At 37.3% G+C, this 16156-nt stretch overlaps 2 protein-coding genes across 2 annotated transcripts in view; one reads left to right on the top strand and one right to left on the bottom strand.

Annotated features, from left to right (window-relative positions):
• LOC137247498 (uncharacterized) overlaps positions 1 to 16156 on the top strand; it is a 64796-nt gene that overhangs the window by 26486 nt on the left and 22154 nt on the right. The window lies entirely within an intron of this gene.
• On the bottom strand, positions 10162 to 12306 carry LOC137249573 (uncharacterized). Its single transcript, XM_067781204.1, has 7 exons — positions 11978 to 12306; positions 11775 to 11896; positions 11594 to 11707; positions 11320 to 11532; positions 10896 to 11249; positions 10669 to 10828; positions 10162 to 10581 (listed from the first exon to the last, which is right to left on the bottom strand). The coding sequence occupies exons 1-7, from the start codon at positions 12162 to 12164 to the stop codon at positions 10427 to 10429; spliced, it is 1305 nt and encodes a 434-aa protein (XP_067637305.1). The 5' UTR covers positions 12165 to 12306; the 3' UTR covers positions 10162 to 10426.

The following is a 16156-nucleotide window of genomic DNA, read 5'->3' on the forward strand; positions in this document are numbered from 1 at the left end:
GACCATATATAACGCGGTTCGGGCGCGAAGAGAAATGGAAGTAATTTTTTAATGCTTGTGAAATTACGCAGAGCGTAGGGGAAATTTTACGTTCCTTAAATGAGAAACTGAAGGTGAAAGGAGATCCTATGCTCGTAGATTAAAATAATCTTAAATATCTTGTTTAAAACGTTGGATATAAGCAAAATATATTAAACAAAGTAATAGTGAACATTAATTTGAAGAAGTTTTGAATTCTACATAAAATGTTTTCATTTGAAAAATTTTGTTCAAATACATAATAGCGTTAAATTACGGAAATCATATATTCGAGTCTAACTAAACCCGATAAACATTTCAGCTCGAAAGATTTTATTGACTTCTCAACGCAGAAAAGTGCTTTTAAGAAGGTGCGTTTGTTCCCCAGTGGTCTACCAGTCGAAAGTGTCTGCAGACCCAGATGAATTACTAGATGCACCGCATCTATACATAAATAAAGGCCCATTGTATACAGATGCGCAGATGCAGATTGAGTAAGTAAAGTACTTAGGTCATTGTGTACTACATATCTTCTATGCACATATATATCTTGTGGACTCCGAAACCACTCCGCCGATTTTGTAAATTTTTTTTTCCATAGAAAAAGACGAAATCTTACACACGTGCATCGACTTGCACATATTCAGTGCAAGTATTTCAGCACCTCAGTAATCTTCCCCAGTCAGTAAGTATGCCTGTCGTAAGAGGCGACTAAAATACCAGATTCAAGGGGCTGTGTAGCGCAACCCTTCAGGTTGCCAGCGCAATATATATGTACATAGCTTCTCCATACCCAATTGTCAACCTCACCTATCCACGGCGTATCCTGTTTCACTAACAGACGAGGCTCTGGCGACCCCAAGCTCCTCATGGAACTTGTGGGTGGGGAGGGAGGGTTGGCCTGAAGGTTTAATGTGGCCATATAAATCGTTCCCGAGATGATCGGGCTAGCACCTTAATGGTGCTGTGTTACCGGAGAGTACCGGATCTGCACCCGGCAAGGGACCATCAACATCGATAACACTCCCGAAGGCCTTCGGCGAGTAACCTTATCGTTACAACAACAACAACAGTAATTTCTGTTGCTAATATATGTATGTATGTAAATTTGAACACAAATTTAAAACAAACCATGCGGAGCCCTCTAAGCATTTTAAAAGTTTTCAAATTCAATTTCCAATGCAACATTCGCGGAAATCTCTACATTCACTTTTAGTATGATTATTGAGACCCATATGTTATTGAGACAATATGTTCCCACAAAACTTGAGGCTAGAGTTCAATGTAATTTTTCGCTACTTTCAGAATTAAATTTATTGGCTGTTGTATGTTGGTGATAAAAGGCAAGGTGCACACGAGGCTACGCGTCATAGACGCGTATTAGACGCTGCAGCCGAAATCTGTACGCTTTGATGACGAACACATGTACTTGAATCAGGGGCGTAGCCAGAAATTTGCCTTGGGGGGGGGGGGGGGGGGTAAAGAAAGTTGTTTTTTCAGTTAAATAAATAAAAAAATGTCTTTAGCTTTAACATTAAAGTACGTGTATTTAGAATATTGTCTTTAGCTTTAACATTAAAGTACGTGTATTTAGAATATTGTAACGAATATTAGCAACACTAGGGGTACTGTCATCTCTAAGCCGATGATAAGCAGTGACGTGAATGCACATCAATAATGCAACAAACACATGCAGATATCTTATATGAGATATGCAATTATAATTGTGGAAGTGTCGCTCACAAACACACGCGCATAGGAGAGCTATACACGTACATCTGTAGTATAATTATAACAGATAACCAACTAGTAGATTCGAGAACAGAAGCGCCTAGAAGATGCAACGAGGAAATCAAAGAGTATAAAAGGCCTCAACAATAGAGGCGCTACAAGCAGTTTTGATTCAGCACGCAATCTGTCGGGCAATAGCAGTATTATTTATTGTGGAGTACTTTAATAAAGGCCATTTTGCATTATTAAATATTGGAGTTATTAATTCGACTGTTTAGTGATTCGAACTTAGCAGAAGGTTGCAAATAAGAGGATGTGCAGTAAATTTGTTACAATTGGTGTCAGAAGAGAAATTGTTGAATACATTCCGAAGGCTTCGAATACAACTTGGACATGGCGAAGTGGAGTGAATTGAAGATCCAGCAGCTGAGGAAGAAGTTGAAGAGCCGTGGATTGAATACAAGCGGCATTAAAATCGAACTTCAAGCAGGACTACGAGAGGCAATGGAAGCAGAAGGAATTAACGTGGAAGAGTATGTCTTTCCTCTTGATGCCGAGGAGACAACAAAAATTGAAGAGAAAAATGAAACATCGCAGACAGTTACGAGCACAGACTTGAACATAATATTGGCTGCAATATCTGCACAAACATCGACAGTAACATCAATGTCTTCGCAAATATCATATCATGCCAACTGGAAGAACAGAAGATACGTATTGCAGGAATGTCGCCAGAAATAACATCGAAGATTGAAGCACAAGAAACGCGTATTTCAGAAATGTCGACACAGATTACATCCAAGATGGAAGCACAAGAGGAGCGCTTATCATTGCAGGTGGCACAAATGTCTTCGCAATTAGAATCAGTTTGAGAAGACCGCAGCAGTGAACAACTGGAGTGCTGAAGATAAAGTTGCTGCACTATTCGTGGCGTTGAAAGGATCTGCTGCTGAAATCCTACAGACTATTCCCGAGGGGGAGCGGAGCAACTACGAAAGATTGATGAGTGCTCTAGAGAAGCGATACGGAAGCGAACACAGGAAGCAGATACACCAAATAGAGTTGCAAAACCGTTACCAAAAAGCTAATGAGACTTTGCAAGAGTTTGCTTCGGATGTTGAAAGGTTGGCTCATTTGGCAAATGCGGACGCACCCGTGGAATACACCGAGAGGGTAAAAATCCAGAGTTTTATAAATGGCATACGGGACGTAGAAACGAAGCGAGCGACATATGCAAACCCAAAACCCACATACGCAGAATCGGTATCCCATGCACTGACTCGGAAACTGCCTCACTTTTGAGTAAGCCAGCGTACAAAGCCCATCGTGTGGAAGTAGAAAGGCCAGACTGGGTAGACACAATTTTGGAAGCATTAAAAGGATCGCAGCAGAAAAACGATGGTGCCGTCAAATGCTTTAAATGTGGAAAGCCAGGGCACATTGCACGTTATTGCAGTACCAATCCTAACAGTTTCAGCAATGTGGGTGGCCGAAAACGCAGAGCTGAAGGAGATGAGCAAATCTCCAAATCCACTCAATCGTTAAACTAAAGCGAGTCAGCCGCAAGGGGCGACAGCTGGCTCCCTCAATTGCCCATAATCTTTATCTCGCAAATTGGAAGAAGGTCATGCAATCTTACTGTCGGAGAGCATGTGGATGGAATGAAACATTTACTGACTATAGATACGGGTGCATCCCATTCCATCATTCGATCAGATTTAGTCAACAAGAAGATAAGACCATTGCTTGGAGCAAGATTACGTACAGCCACGGTAGAGGACACCCAGGTAATTGGAGAAGTAGCATGTGAAGTAGCAATCGGGAACGTCACGGTACTACACAATTTTATAGTGGCAGAGATTGTTGATGAAATCATAATTGGAGTGGACTTCTTAATCGACCAAGGCATCAAGATCAATATGCAAAGCAAGACGATGCGATATAGGAACATGGATGTGCCACTTAATTTCGGCTACGAGAGAGGCTACAGCAGAAAACGAGTGCTGGTGCAGGAGAGTCAGCAAATACCACCAAAATTCGAAGCAAAGGTTGATGGAGATTGTGGGACAAGCAAATTGTGGGGTGTCGAAGCAGCAAACAAATCAGCACCGAACATACTTGTAGGAAAAACCCTGGCAATGACAAAACAAGTTGGACGTATTCCGGTAAGAGTACTCAATGAGTTCAAGTCACCACTCAAACTGACCAAAGGAGCTATTTTGGGAAGATGCCAAGAGGCTGAAGTAGTTATTGACTGTGAACAGCTCCAGGAACACGTTTCATCTAGTAAAACTGATCTTTCAAATGACATCACGGCATGGACGGAGGGGCTAGAGGAAGATTATCAGAGTAAGGCAAAGCAACTGTTCCTAAAGTACGCAAACTATTTGACCAGGATGGTTCAAAACCAGGCCGCACCAATGTTGTAAAACATCAAATTGACACTGGAGACGCGAGGCCGATACGTTAAGCTCCTCATAGTGTTCCACTGGCAAAACGGGAAGTTGTGAGTCAAATCGTACAAGAAATGAGCGACAGCGGCGTCATCGAACCATCAGCTAGTCCATGGAGCTCACCTGTGGTACTTGTGAAGAAGAAGGATGGGAAAATGAGGTTTTGCGTGGATTACCGCAAGTTGAACGACGTCACGAAAAAGGATAGCTACCCATTGCCAAGAATTGACGACACTCTGGACTCGCTATCTGGTACGAAACGGTTTTCCACACTGGACTTGAAAAGTGGCTACTGGCAAGTGGAGGTGAAGGAGGAAGACAAAGAAAAAACAGCCTTCAGCGTCGGAGATGGTCTTTGGCAATTTACAGTAATGCCTTTTGGACTTTGTAATGCACCAGCTACTTTTGAGAGACTCATGGATCAGGTATTGAAAGGACTGCACTGGAAAACATGCTTGGTATACCTGGACGACATCATCGTATTGGGAAAGAACTTCGATGAACATCTTTAAAACTTTGGAGGAAGTTTTCCAGAGAATAGCTGGCGTTGGTCTGAAACTAAGTCCCAAAAAGTGTGCGCTGTTTAAAAAGGAAGTAAATTATTTGGGTCACAAGGTAACGACAGAAGGTATCCGTACAGCAAATGAAAAGATAGAGGCAGTAAAGGATTGGCCAAAACCACAGAACTTGCATAAATTAAGAAGTTTCTCTGGGCTGTGCACATATTACCGGCGATTTGTACCAAACTTTTTCAGCGTAGCCCATAACCTCCATGAGCTTACAAGAAAAAATAAAGCTTTTGAATGGAAGAAGGAGCAAGAAGTGGCTTTCCAAACATTGAAAGAGCGTTTGTGCACTGCCCCAATGTTGGCATATCCGATTCCAGGAACAACCTTTATTCCAGATACCGATGAGAGTGGATATGCTATAGTAGGCGTTTTATCACAACTGGTCGATGGACAGGAGAAGGTAGTTGCGTACTACAGCCGTTCGATTGGAAAACCAGAGAGGAACTATTGCGTTACACGGAGAGAGCTGTTGGCATTGGTAGAGTGCATTAAACATTTTCACAAATATCTCTACGGCCAGCGAGTCCGCGTCAGGACAGATCACGCAGCGTTGAAATGGCTTCTGCAGTTCCGTAATCCAGAAGGACAATTGGCACGGTGGATCGAGCGGCTACAAAGCTATGACTTTTCCGTTGAGCATCGGAAAGGTAGTACCCATGGGAATGCCGATGCAATGTCACGAAGACCATGTAGTTTGGAATGCAAGCACTGTTCAAAGGCCGAGGCTAAAGAAGACATTATAGATGTCCGGCTAATGACTATAATATGTACAGAGGAATGGGACAAGGAACAGCTAAGGAAGTGTCAGCTAGAAGATACAGATCTGTCACATGTTATGCAAGGGCTCGAACGAAACGAAAGACCAAATAGAGAGGAGATGTCAGCAGAGAGTCCCATTGCGAAGTCATATTGGGCACAGTGGAACAGTTTAGAATTGATATCCGGTTGCTTGCATCGAGTATGGGAGAGTGAGGATGGTCAATGCAAGAAAAACTGATAGTTGTTCCCAGAAAGAGGATTCCTGACGTGCTCAGCGAGCTGTATAATGGTCCAAGCGGAGGTCATCTTGGAATCACGAAGACGCTCGAGAAAATTAAACAGAGATTCTATTGGGTTGGTTGCCGTCAGTCGGTCACTGAGTGGATTGCGAACTGCGAGGTTTGCAGCAGAGCGAAAGGGCCCAAAACCCGAAGTCATGGCCAGATGAAGCAATATAACTCAGGTGCGCCATTTGAAAGGATCGCTATGGATGTCGCAGGTCCATTTCCTACTAGCAACTGCGGAAACAAATATGTAATGGTAGTTATGAATTATTTCAGCAAATGGCCGGAGGTATACCCAATCCCAAATCAAGAAGCGGAAACAGGAGCAGAAGTGTTTATAAACAATTGGGTTGCAAGGTATGGTGTACCAATGGAGTTACATTCTGACCAATCAGCTGTATTCCAGGAAATGTGTAAATCATTGGGCGTTCGAAAAACACAGACAACTGCATTGCATCCTCAGTCCGATGGTATGGTGGAACGATTCAATAGAACATTGGAGGAGCAGTTAAGGAAAGTAGTGGACAAGTACCATAAGGAGTGTGATACCCGCATACCATTATTCTTGATGGCTTACCGATCAGCAGTGCATGAGACAACGGGCCAAACCCCTGCAAAAGTAATTTTTGGCAATGACCTTCGACTGTCAGCAGATTTGAAGTTTGGAATAGATGCCGATGCGGAGAGAAATGTCAAGAAATCCACTGGTGTCTTGGAAGAAGAGCTGAGAGAGATACACGATCTTGTAAGATAACGAGCAAAGATTATGAGTGACAAGATGAAAGCCTGATACGATAAAGCAATTAATTCGGAAGGTTTTCAGGAAGGAGATTTGGTGCTGTTATACAACCCACAACGAAAAAAAGGTTTGTCCCCAAAATTGCAGTGTAATTGGGAAGGCCCATACAAAGTTATAAAACGGATCAACGATGTAGTGAACCGCATACAAACCATCGGTAAACCACGAACCAAAATGAAAGTGGTCCAATTGGAAAGGCTGGCAGCGATTAGATCGAGAGATTTGTTTGATCGGGACGATCAGACTTAGGTGGAGGGCAGTGTAACGAATATTAGCAACACTAGGGGTACTGTCATCTCTAAGCCGATGCCAATCATTATGCCTACACATATGTACGTATACGCAGGGGAGAAGCAACAAACACATGCAGATATCTTATCTGAGATATGCAATTATAATTGTGGAAGTGTCGCTCACAAACGCACGCGCATAGGAGAGCTATACACGAACATCTGTAGTATAATTATAACAGATAACCAACTAGTAGATTCGAGAACAGAAGCGCCTAGAAGATGCAACGAGGAAATCAAAGAGTATAAAAGGCCTCAACAATAGAGGCGCTACAAGCAGTTTTGATTAAGCACGCAATCTGTCGGGCAATAGCAGTACTATTTATTGTGAACTACTTTAATAAAGGCCATTTTGCATTATTAAATATTGGAGTTATTTATTCAACTGTTCAGTGATTCGAACTTAGCAGAAGGTTGCAAATGGGAGGACTTGCAGTTACAATATGATATGAAAAAGGTTACATTAAAAACTCAAGCGCTGCGTCGGCTTTTCTTTGCCATTTCTAAAACTTCATCAACGGTAAAATTTTGATCACGGTGGATGCTTAGTGATGCACAGCCATTCAATCGATTTTCACTCATCGTGTTTCTCAAATAGTTTTTAATCAGCCTAAGAGTTGAAAAAGATCTCTCGTTCGTTGCCGTTGTTACTGGAAGCGTACACAAGACTTTCAACAACATGTGAACATTAGGAAAAGTCACAGAATCGCATTCCTGTAATATTAATCATAGATAAATTGATAAAAAAAATCGAAGTACCTCCTTCAGGAATAAGAAGAATTCATGCTTTTTGAGCCTATGCATGAGATCCAACGTATACGTATATAAAATTCAAAAGAAAGAACTGATCGAATAGAAAAAAATTCAATTTAGCAGGTAAGGAAGGCTAAGTTCGGGTGTAACCGAACATTACATACTCAGCTGAGAGCTTTGGAGACAAAATAAGGGAAAATCACCATTTAGCAAAATGAACCTAGGGTAACCCTGGAATGTGTTTGTCCGATATGGGTATCAAATTAAAAGTATTAATGAGGGTTTTAAAAGACAGTAGCCCTTAGTTGTATATGTGAAGGCGTTTTAGAGATATCGACCAAAATGTGGACCAGGGTGACCCAGAACATCTTCTGTCAGGTACCGCTAATTTATTTATATATGTCATACCACGAACAGTATTCCTGCCAAGATTCCAAGGGCTTTTGATTTCGCCCTGCAGAACTTTTTCATTTTCTTCTACTTAATATGGTAGGTGTCACACCCATTTTACAAAGTTTTTTCTAAAGTTATGTTTTGCGTCAATAAACCAATCCAATTACCATGTTTCATCTCTTTTTTCATATTTGGTACAGAATTATGGCATTTTTTTCATTTTTCGTAATTTTCGATGTCGGAAAAGTGGGCGTGGTCATAGTCGGATTTTGGCCATATTTTATACCAAGATAAAGTGACTTCAGATAAGTACGTGAACTAAGTTTAGTTAAGATATATCGTTTTTTGCGCAAGTTATCGTGTTCACGGCCGAGCGGAAGGACAGACGGTCGACTGTGTATAAAAACTGGGCGTGGCTTCATCCGATTTCGCCCATTTTCACAGAAAACAGTTATCGTCATAGAATCTATGTTCCTACCAAATTTCACAAGGATTCGTAAATTTTTGTTCGACTTATGGCATTAAAAGTATTCTAGACGAATTAAATGAAAAAGGGCGGAGTTACGCCCATTTTGAAATTTTCTTTTATGTTTGTATTTTGTTGCACTGGAGTCGAATGTTGATATAATTTACTTTTATAATGTAAAGATATTAAATTTTTTGTTAAAATTTGACTCAAAAAAAATTTTTTTTTAAGTGGGCGTGTTCGTCATCCGATTACGCTAGTTTTTATTTAGCTCACATATAGTAGTAGGAGTAACGTGCCTACCAAATTTCATCATGACATCTTCAACGACTGCAAAATTACAGCTTACAAAACTTTTAAATTACCTTCCTTTAAAAGTGGGCGGTGCCACGCCCATTGTCCAAAATTTTTCTAATTTTCTATTTTGCGCCATAAGGTCAACGCACCTACCAAGTTTCATCGCTTTATCCGTCTTTGGTAATGAATTATCGCACTTTTTCGGTTTTTCGAAATTTTCGATATCGAAAAAGTGGGCGTGGTTGTAGATTTCGTTCATTTTAAATAGCGATCTGAGATGAGTGCCCAGGAACCTACATACCAAATTTCGTCAAGATACCTTAAAATTTACTCAAGTTATCGTGTTTACAGACGGACGGACGGACGGACATGGCTAAATGAATTTCTTTTTTCACCCAGATCATTTTGATATATAGAAGTCTATATCTATCTCGATTAGTTTATGCCGTTACGGATTACCTTTATGTGAACAAAGTTAATATACTCTGTGAGCTCTGCTCAGCTGAGTATAAAAAGTCATATCTACACGGAAAGAACACTAATGTGTTTTTTACATTTTAAAATTTGAAAAACACATTATTTTTCATTTATCAAATAATTTGAATTTTACATTTTTGAAATGTGTTTTTGACATGCAAAAAAATGTAGATATTGCGTTATAATAACACTCAGGGAAAAAACATTGTAAAATCAATGAAAACGTGCTTAATCCAAGCAAAAACGTATTTAAAAGTGACGTAAATATGAAAATTTTTATTTTAAAAATGTGCATTATAAAGTTGTAAAATCAAGTAAAAAGATATTTGATTTAAACATTTTCCAATTTCATTTTAAATACATCACGATTTTGAATCAAAAATTATCACATTTAATTTAAAAATTTTCCTTTTTGATTCAAGCATGGGTTTTGTTAATTTAAATAACAAACGCATTTGATTTAAAAATATTTATATTTAAATCAAATATGAGTTATATCGAATCAAATACCTAAATTGTTGAATTAAAAATGCACGTATTCGTTTTGATAATGAAACATTTTACTTTTTCGACTTCACCACACTTTATTTATTCACCTTTTTTAAGCCATACCAAAATTGTTAGTTATAATCAAAAACTTAAATCTAAAATCGTACTATCAAAAATGCCTTATTATAATTTTATCATATTAAATTCGGCATTTAAATGAAATGAGCTACATATATATTTATATGTAATAAAGTTATGTGTATTATTCAAACAAGTTAAGATAATCAAAACTGATCAAAACATCACATGTCTATTGTTTTGTTACAGAATAAATACATGATAAATACAACGTTTAAAGATATTTTGGTTTTGCGTATGTTTTGCCATTATTTATAGAATATAAATGTAATGGTTGACTTGTAAACATAGATATATTTATAACTTTTAAAACGTCTTCTTTCAAGCCAACTTCATAGGAATGAAAATGTTGGTCGAAGCTTTTAATATATATAGGATAGCATATAATATAAAGATTATTATTTTGATACAGAAATGATTTAATTTTGAATAATTCAGAATTATTGTGAGAACATAAATAATAATTGCTTTTATAATAAGTGCCTTTATAATGTACTTCATTTAACAACATTACAGTTTTAACATTAATTCGTAATCGTTGATTGAAGTTAATAGCAAAACAAAGCTTTCTTGTGCGTCTGCTATTGTGGCCTTTTTCCTTATTTTCCCGCACGAAGGTGGAAGAACTCCATTTAGAAGCGTTGTAAGAATGTAGTCTTGTGTATCTAAAAAAAAAACATAAATTAACGTAAGCGCATGGATTTTGTAGTGTTTTGTTTTTGTTTCATTACACTTGATCAGCCTTTATGTACCTTTTTTCGTTGAAGCTTTAGCGAGAGAAAAGAGCTGCTTGCAAAAATCGTTGTGTAGATTAACTTCATAAAAGCGTTGTATTTTTTCGGTAAAAATATCCCATTTCGAATATAAACAATTCTCCTTACCAGGATACATGATCTTAAAATCAAGGTATATCTGCAATGTGTGGATGTGTTGCTGGGAAATTCAAACTAAGTATGTATGTATGTATTTTCATAGTTACCAGTTCAGGAGCCCGCGAATCAGTATATTTCGGCCAGGTTTGGAGAAAATCAATATTTGTTAGTTCTTTTAAGTCATTCTGTCTCAAGTTAAATGTTTTTTGCCATTTATCTTTGACTTCATTCCAATCAGCAATGCTTCTACTGAGAGATGTTTTCAATGCTCTACATATAGTAACATCAATTTCAGGAACTTCGTCATTTTCGGTGGGGGCCCCAGTATTATCACTAGCAGGTGATGGTGTGTTTTGCTCAAAGCACATGCTCTTCCTTTTCTTACTGCGTTGGTTAACATATTTCCCATATAACTTTCCACTAGGGCATTTTTTACCCTTGCGCGGAATATAATAGTATTCCTGGCAAATTAGAAAAACAGGTGGCAGAATTAGTTATATTTTTTAATCAATTTTATAATAAATATATTACCCGAGCACCATTTTCGTTTGGAAAGAGATTTATAATCTGCTCGAGCAAATTTGCAAAATCCTTGGCTTTTAGTATAATGTCATTTGCTATAACTTCGTCAATAACTATGCTTATGAGGTCGTCACGGTTTCTGTTGGTCAAATGTTGATTTTTTTTGTAGGATTCTAATAAAAGCTTCCCCTTGCAAGTTTGTTGGAGTAAACTTAGTAAATCCTTGTTCAAGAAAGGATAGTTATTAGGGGTATTTAGATCGAAAATAATTTATTAAACTTACTTTGTTGAGACAGTGAGGCGAAGAAGATGATTGACTTGACGGCATAAAGTTATTACTTTGTAACCATTCAGTTACTTTGCTTGGCATCGACATGGTTTCATCATCTATTCCATACTATTAACAAAATAAAATATGTGAACGGATAAAGATTTTTTAAGAATTTACCAATGTACATACGCACCTCTTTTTTCTTCCAAATAAATAATTTCTCTCTAAACTCTACACGTAGACCCAGCGGCGGAATGGCTTCCTGTAGGTCAGCAGCCTTTAGAAATTGCAGGCTTCTGAAAGTTATCTGCGAAGCTGCAGGTCGTTGTCAGATATATGTAATAATAGCAAGTTATTAGCTCGATACAAATATTTATTTGTTAAGTAATTACTCACCTTTTAGGAATGGCAAAACGTCGACCAAATCAAACTCTTTCAGCAGCTCTACCAACTTCTCCTCATCCTGATTGTCAACAATTTGTGTGGTAGTAACAACTACTCCTTCTAAATTTGTACACACTTCTTCAGATTCCACGTTCTCGAAATTATAAATAAAATCATCAATTTGCAACGAGTTGTTCATTTTGTCCACAATATATCAAGCAAAATCCACAAAATAAATTTTTTGTCACAACGGACAGCAAATAAAATCAACTAAACTCAGCAAACTGCTTCTTCTTACTTATGCATGAGCCATACTTTTAAATATGAACATGTTTATGTTTGAACTAAAGTGGTACATTTTTGATTCAAGTATGGAACGTTGTAATCGCACGCAATTTTTAAAATGAATATGTCAATATTAGAATTAAAAATGCAACATTATTAATTCAAATATGAAACATTTTAAAATCTAAAATACACTTTAATTTTAAAAATGACATATTTAATTTAAAAATATTTTGATTTGTTTTGAAAATCTTCATTTTTAAAATAATAATGTCCTCGTTAAAAACGTGCATATTAAAAATAAAAATTTTATTTTTGATTTTAAAATGAAATTTTTCTCTGAGTGAATGTGTTTTCCACATGGAAAATAATATCAAAATTGCATTATATTTCAAAATAGGAAATGTATACTTCAAAAAAATGCTGTAAATTTAACATTATTTAAATGTTAAAAATATTTGCCTTTTCATTCCGATGAATGTAATCGCTGTTGAGGCAAACGAGCAAACGCCTGATTTGATTATATTCACGCATGCAATAAGTTGGTTGATTTTAAATCAATGTCGATTATGTTCGTTTAAGCAAGTTTGATCATTGAACACGATCATGTTGCCGTTGTTGCCAAACGATGTTGTGTTCGATTTTTGCTGTTCTCTGATATGTATGTAGATGGTCGTTAGGCAAATTTACAAGGAAACTTCTTTATGAAATTATAGTAAAAGTTAACATGTACATTTGTATATTTAATAAATTGCATAATTATTATGAAACAGAATATGATTAAAATATATAAGTGTTCACTTCGTACACAATATGCTTGCATACTAAAAATATAATATCACCAACAAAGTAAATACGTAGCAGAATTATAAAGAAATTTATTAACATAGACATAAAACATCAAATATTTGAATTGTAATGACCTAAAAAATCAAATGATCCGGAGGCAAGGGGGGTTTATACCCCCAAAACCCCCGTCGCTACGCCCCTGACTTGAATGGAGAGATGCGTACGAGGCGTCAGGTGCATGAAAGCGACAAAGCATGAAACATTGTGAATCAAACTAAGTGTGATATCTTCTGCATAGACGTAAAATTTCAAAGTGATTGGATCACCTGATTTGTAATTGACTATCGCTGTCTCATTCTGTATCTCTTTCTATCACCCCCTGAAGATAGCCGGCCCTATGCGCCGCCATATTGAACACCCTGTCAAAACGCTAAAAAGTAGCCATATTGAACATCCTGTCAGGCAGTTGACAGATAAGATATCACACTTAGTTTGATTCACAATGGCACGAAAGTTTCATGTAGCTAGGCGTAACGCAATGTTGGTCGCTAGGCGTAAATACGCCTAGAAAGGAGCAAGAAGAAGATGTTTGTTTACAATTTTTCGTTTGAAATTAATTTTTTTCACTTATGAGCGGTGGTTAAAACTTTCCTTTTTAATTTTATACACAAACTCTTGTATAATGCAATTATACAGCAATTATACAGCATAAATTAATTTGTTTAATTTTTTTAGAAATATTTTTCTTTTTGTAGCCACGCTTGGAAGTAGCTACGTATGCAGATCTTGAAGCGTTGAGAAATTGTAGCTACATGAAATATCTTGTATGCGTATATGATGCGTAACCTCGTGTCCACCTTGCCTAACTATTGACGAAATATTTTAAGCAAATATTTTGTAACTTGAAACCAAATATTCAACTTTTTCCGACCTCAAACATATACATTTTTTTAAATACATAAAAAGTTTCAGTGGACATACAATTTTGTACATGTATTGTGATTCGCACTTCCATATAAAAAATTTTGAGCAGCACTGTTTATGAACACACCTCAGGATTTAGGTATAGGGAAGTATACAGAATGTGCATACTTAGAATATACCTCCAAAATCCGAAGTTAGGGTCCAAAATCCCTTTTTCGTAGGCGGAGACATAGTATACTGGAATATTACTTTAAAAATTTAAATAAAATAAATTTTCTAGCATGGCTCTATTATTATGCCCCTACAGTAGATATTTTTCAAGGCATGTTGTGAAAAAGTGTACCTCCAACGTCTGCACATCTATGTCAACGCTAAAAGGGCGCAGAATGTGAATAGGCGGGGCTGTACCAAGGTGGCACCTGGTACAACGAACAAAAACACTCTCATAACTAGTGGCTAACATACAGAGCTACAGGGTAATGTTCTCCCAAAAAATGATTTAACAATTCCCTCCTCAAGCGCAACGCTTCAATTATACAATAAATAAAAAAATGAAAAATGTGGACTTGTAGCCAATTTATTAAGAAATTGCGGCGTCGGTTTATAAAGACCTCCTTTGAGAAAGCAATTGACAAACGTGTATGTTTTGTCAAAATGATCTGAGCAAACGTACGGACACTTAAGAAGGCTATATTCCCTTGCTTTGCATACTCCGATCCATGTTTCTCCCACCAAAACAATTTTCGGGAGCTCGAAAAAAACCTATTAAAACCCTTCTTTTCTAGGCTGATATTTCGTATTAAAATATTTCGAAGGCATGGGGCTCATTTTTTTTCTTTTTTATTTAAAATAACTATGAAAGTAATTTAGTCGTATTCGTTAATATGAAATCCATCAAAGAAAGTGCGAACGTCAAGCTGTGAAGTTGTGTTTTGATTTCTACTGTGCCTTATTTTGTCTTAAATAAATAAATTTGTTTGTTTAAATAATTATTGTGCTAAAAATAAGTGTAAACACGTTGTGTACTGCATTCGCAATTTAAAGTTCTGCTTTTCTTTACTAAAATAAATTGTATCTTAAAAATAATTGATAAAGTGTGTATATCCATACATACATACATATTTGCCGAGTCACTTTGCATATTTGTTGTTGCATTTGATTGGCATTTACATATTTTCAGTTTTCAATTGTTATTTGCTCGTGCACATTTACTTCATTTTCTTTTAACTGCCACAGCTGTTTGCATTGTGTGTTGTTAAGCGTCAGTTAATAGCGATCTTAAACTGCACATACAGTGATCTTCAAACTGCTCAAACAGTGATTTTCTTACTGTGATCTCCAAACTATTTTCACTGCCTCCGTCTGTTTAATCAATTTTACTTTAACTTATAATGTCTTGCAATTTTGTTAACTGCCAATTGAAAGGTGATACCGAGCGTTTCGTGTCGTGCTGGCTTTGTGATGAGCTTGCTCATATGAAGTGCGCTAGTTTGACAGCAAGGGTGTGTGATGCGATCAACGATAACAAGGGTGTGCGTTGGTCGTGCTTGAAATGCAGATCCACCGAAGTGGATCTTTTTAAGCTTTTCAAACATACCCGAAACGCATTCTCCGAAATCGGTAAGGAACTTTCTACATTAGGGGATAAATTAAAGTATTATGAAAACTTGTTTAAAACTTTCAAATGTATTACCGATTCAGCTGCTAATGCTAACAGCGACAGTCGTGACAGCAAACGAAAACGAACTGATGTCTCGGCTGGCGTATTGACCCTAGACCCCGTTCAAAACATCCAGAACCCAATGGTTCCTACACCTAGCACGATAGAATTAATAAACTTAGCATCTCCAAGTCCTCTTACAGTAGAGCCTTCAACATCAAAGGCACCTCCAACAAAACTAGCAGCTAGAAAGAATATTGAACCTGCAAACCGTTCTCAGGCGACTGAGCCTGGAACTAGGAAGTTGGTTGTAGTCCCTCCTAAAAAATCGATATTCGTGTCAAGATTCGACAGGGATACTACTGAGGAGGATCTGAAATCGTATATCTTCTCAAAAAGGAAAACCCATGACGTAACAATTCGGAAATTTAATTTTAGTTATGAAAGAAACGTATCTTCCTTTAGATTAGATGTACCTATTGACCATTTTGACACTATCTTGAGTAACGATTTTTGGCCCTCTGGGGCACTTG

Source organism: Eurosta solidaginis, chromosome 4 (genome assembly GCF_040869045.1).
Source record: "Eurosta solidaginis isolate ZX-2024a chromosome 4, ASM4086904v1, whole genome shotgun sequence".
Taxonomy (NCBI): domain Eukaryota; kingdom Metazoa; phylum Arthropoda; class Insecta; order Diptera; family Tephritidae; genus Eurosta; species Eurosta solidaginis.